The sequence below is a fragment of the Sinocyclocheilus grahami genome, unplaced genomic scaffold (genome assembly GCF_001515645.1).
Source record: "Sinocyclocheilus grahami isolate Dianchi unplaced genomic scaffold, SAMN03320097.WGS_v1.1 scaffold11794.1, whole genome shotgun sequence".
Taxonomy (NCBI): domain Eukaryota; kingdom Metazoa; phylum Chordata; class Actinopteri; order Cypriniformes; family Cyprinidae; genus Sinocyclocheilus; species Sinocyclocheilus grahami.
The window spans coordinates 2422-5362 of NW_015514045.1; the positions used below are offsets into that span (position 1 = coordinate 2422).

Below are 2941 nucleotides of genomic sequence, written 5' to 3' on the forward strand. Positions count from 1 at the left end.
TGTATGTATGTATATATATATATATATACACACACACACACACAATTTCATTTATACAAAGTAATAATATGTTACTTTTATACATACCATTTGTAGTATTAATAGAATATAAAATATATTAATACCTTTTAGAAATTATACAAAATAATAAATATAGAAAGTTTTTATTTTGTAATAAAATATTTCTTATATTACAATTATATAATATTATATTGTTAATATCGTTATATTTATATTAATGTTGCTTTGTGTAAATACACAAATTTATAAATTAATATTTCTACTAATAATACATTTGGTCCCCAACGCTAAATAAACACAAAAATATGTAAAAATGTTGAAGCCAAATTCAAACTATCTTATCTACAAATAATTGAAAAAGTGAATTAGGACAATGTTGTATTTTCTTTGACACAACAGTGGTTTTATTTCATCTTTTACTGACAGGAAAAAAAATCCACATCAAATAAATAAATTAGTTGTTTTATATCTTTAAATATTTATAACAAATCCTTCTGTAAGAAGACTATCATGCTTTCATTTTGAAAGAGGTTATTAAAATGAGCCACAAACACTGAACAATAAAACAACAGCAAGTGTCTGAAAGTAGACGCAAATGAACAAAATGTTAAAAAAAGCAAAAAAACAGACCCTACCCTATATTCTCACAAGACCAAACTGATTTGTCATTGAATTACAAGCATGAAATATGCATGAAATTACAAGCATGAAATATGAGGTGATTTCCAAAACACGTCTAGACATCAAGGCTGGTGTGGATGCCTGATGTTTGATGCGTGAGGAGACAAACACGAGATCCGAGTATATTCCCTTGTGTAAACTGTGAGCGAGGAGTCGCCCTTTCACCAGCTCCTCAACACTAAAACTACATCTACTTTCAAAACACGTCATGCACCCGAATGCAGACAGAAGAGCACATGTTCATCTCAGAGAGTTCACCAGTTTTCTGGAACGTTCTAACATTTCATCCTGCTAAATAAAATTATAAGGGCTAATTTGAAACTAGATACCTAGAGTCCAATTTAAAGTCGTTTAACTACACTGAAGTTGGAAGTAGGTAGTTTATAATTACTTATCTGTTGCAAAAAAAACTAAACATTTTTTTTTAATTTGAGCAGCTTTTGCAATGTGTAAAAGACAGCAATGCTCCATTTTGACTTGTTACACCGCTACTTGTTGGAAAAAGTAGGTTTTAGTGGAAAAGTTACAGTATTTTGAAAACAACTGAAAAATGAAGGTAAAAGAAGTTAAATAAAATAAGTTATTACTTCGTTTATACTGCAACTTAGCAACGTTCCGGGAAATTAAACTAGTAATGTGATTATAATGTCATCATCCTGGCCCTTCCAGAGCATCTCGCCCTCAAAGTCCACCATCTTGTGTTTGCGACAGCGCAATAAAATTCCCACAACTTTATCGGAGATTTTGACATAGCGGTCGAACAGGCGGCCGAAGGTGACGTAGATACGACCCTCTTTATCCCGCTGGCCCATGTCGCGTATGATAAAGCACATCTCCTCCATCTCACGGTAGATGTGTTTCTGGGCCCGGTCGGCACGCTGGGCTGTTTTGGATCCCTCTTTGGGCCGCCCATATCCCGCGTCGCCCTTGTTGAGTCGAATAGCCATGGCATGTTCATAGTCAAACTCTTCGCTGAATGGGTTTAGCTTCTGACCTTTAATGTGGTCTTCAGCGAACCGCTGCCACGTGCTCCTCAAGTCGTTCATCGTGGCTATTTTAATCTGAGAGGACAAGATTCAGGTGTTATTCAGGACCACATAGTCACATCACATAGTGTATGTTTTAAAGAATTAGATGCAAAAAAGACGGATGAAATAAGATGAATTTGCTTGGTCTGTGGTTGTATATGTACAGAAATGTATATGAACAAACAAATAAATATTTTAGAATTAATATATAATATGCATCTATAAATATAGTTCATAAATAGATTTTATAGACAGAAAATAATAAAATTTATCATTTCTTTTTATTATAAATGTTGAAAACAGTTGTGTAAATAAATAATGAATAATGCAAATAAATGAGTTTTATAATTAATATGAAATATTTGTTTATAAATTAAATGTATAAATAGCTTTTACAGTATTCAAAATGAAACATTTCTTATTATTATCAATGTACAGTTAATTAACAGTTGTGCAAATGTATAAAAAAAGATTAAATTATATAAAAATATATTTATGAATTTAAATGTATGAATCGTTTTTACAATATTCAACAAGAAAGTCGTATTCAGCATTTCATATTATTATCAATTCTGAAAACAGATTATTTATTTGATTTTACTGCATTCAACAAGAAAGGAATTTAGTTCATGTTATTTATTGTGGCCTAGATGACATCATCTGCAAAAGATTTCAGAGGTTATTTATTATTATTAAATCATTTTAGTAGTAGTAGTAACAGTAGTAGGATAATAATAATAATAATTCACTTTAAAGGCAAAATTTTTCTTTAGATTAGCATGCATAATAAGACTAGGAATGTATATTTGTAATTTAGATTTCTTGTTGACTTTAAAACATCTTTGTTTACAATAATATATTATTCAGATCTTGTTTAAGGTGTAGACAACCTGGCTTGTCATGCCTGAGCATTACTGTTAAATATTTCTCAGGATGTCTTCAAGGGGCACTTATTTCACATGGGCTCCATCTGAACCCGTGCAAATGCGTCCTGTGAAACGCGAGCTGGTGAATCAAATACCACGGTGACACAGCTGTGATGGATCTCACTCATCAAGTTGAGGGTGAGCATGCTGCTTTTTGAAGGTCAGATGTAAATGATCAATCACTGTTTTTATTTACATATATTCCATTGCGGCAGAACATGTCTGAGTCTATGATGGAACATTATGCTGCTGTGAAACTTGGACTGTTGTATGTATTTTTGGATT

At 31.8% G+C, this 2941-nt stretch overlaps 1 protein-coding gene across 1 annotated transcript; it reads right to left on the bottom strand.

Moving 5' to 3' along the window:
- Positions 1-421: 421 nt before the first annotated feature.
- LOC107578753 (actin-binding Rho-activating protein-like) lies at positions 422-1866 on the bottom strand. Its single transcript, XM_016264676.1, has one exon. It carries the CDS (start codon positions 1746-1748, stop codon positions 1326-1328), a length of 423 nt encoding a protein of 140 aa, XP_016120162.1. The 5' UTR covers positions 1749-1866; the 3' UTR covers positions 422-1325.
- Positions 1867-2941: the final 1075 nt, after the last annotated feature.

Bases quoted from the DNA above. Each gene is read 5' to 3' on its own strand.
- LOC107578753 (XM_016264676.1), bottom strand. From the start codon at position 1,748: ATGAACGACTTGAGGAGCACGTGGCAGCGGTTCGCTGAAGACCACATT.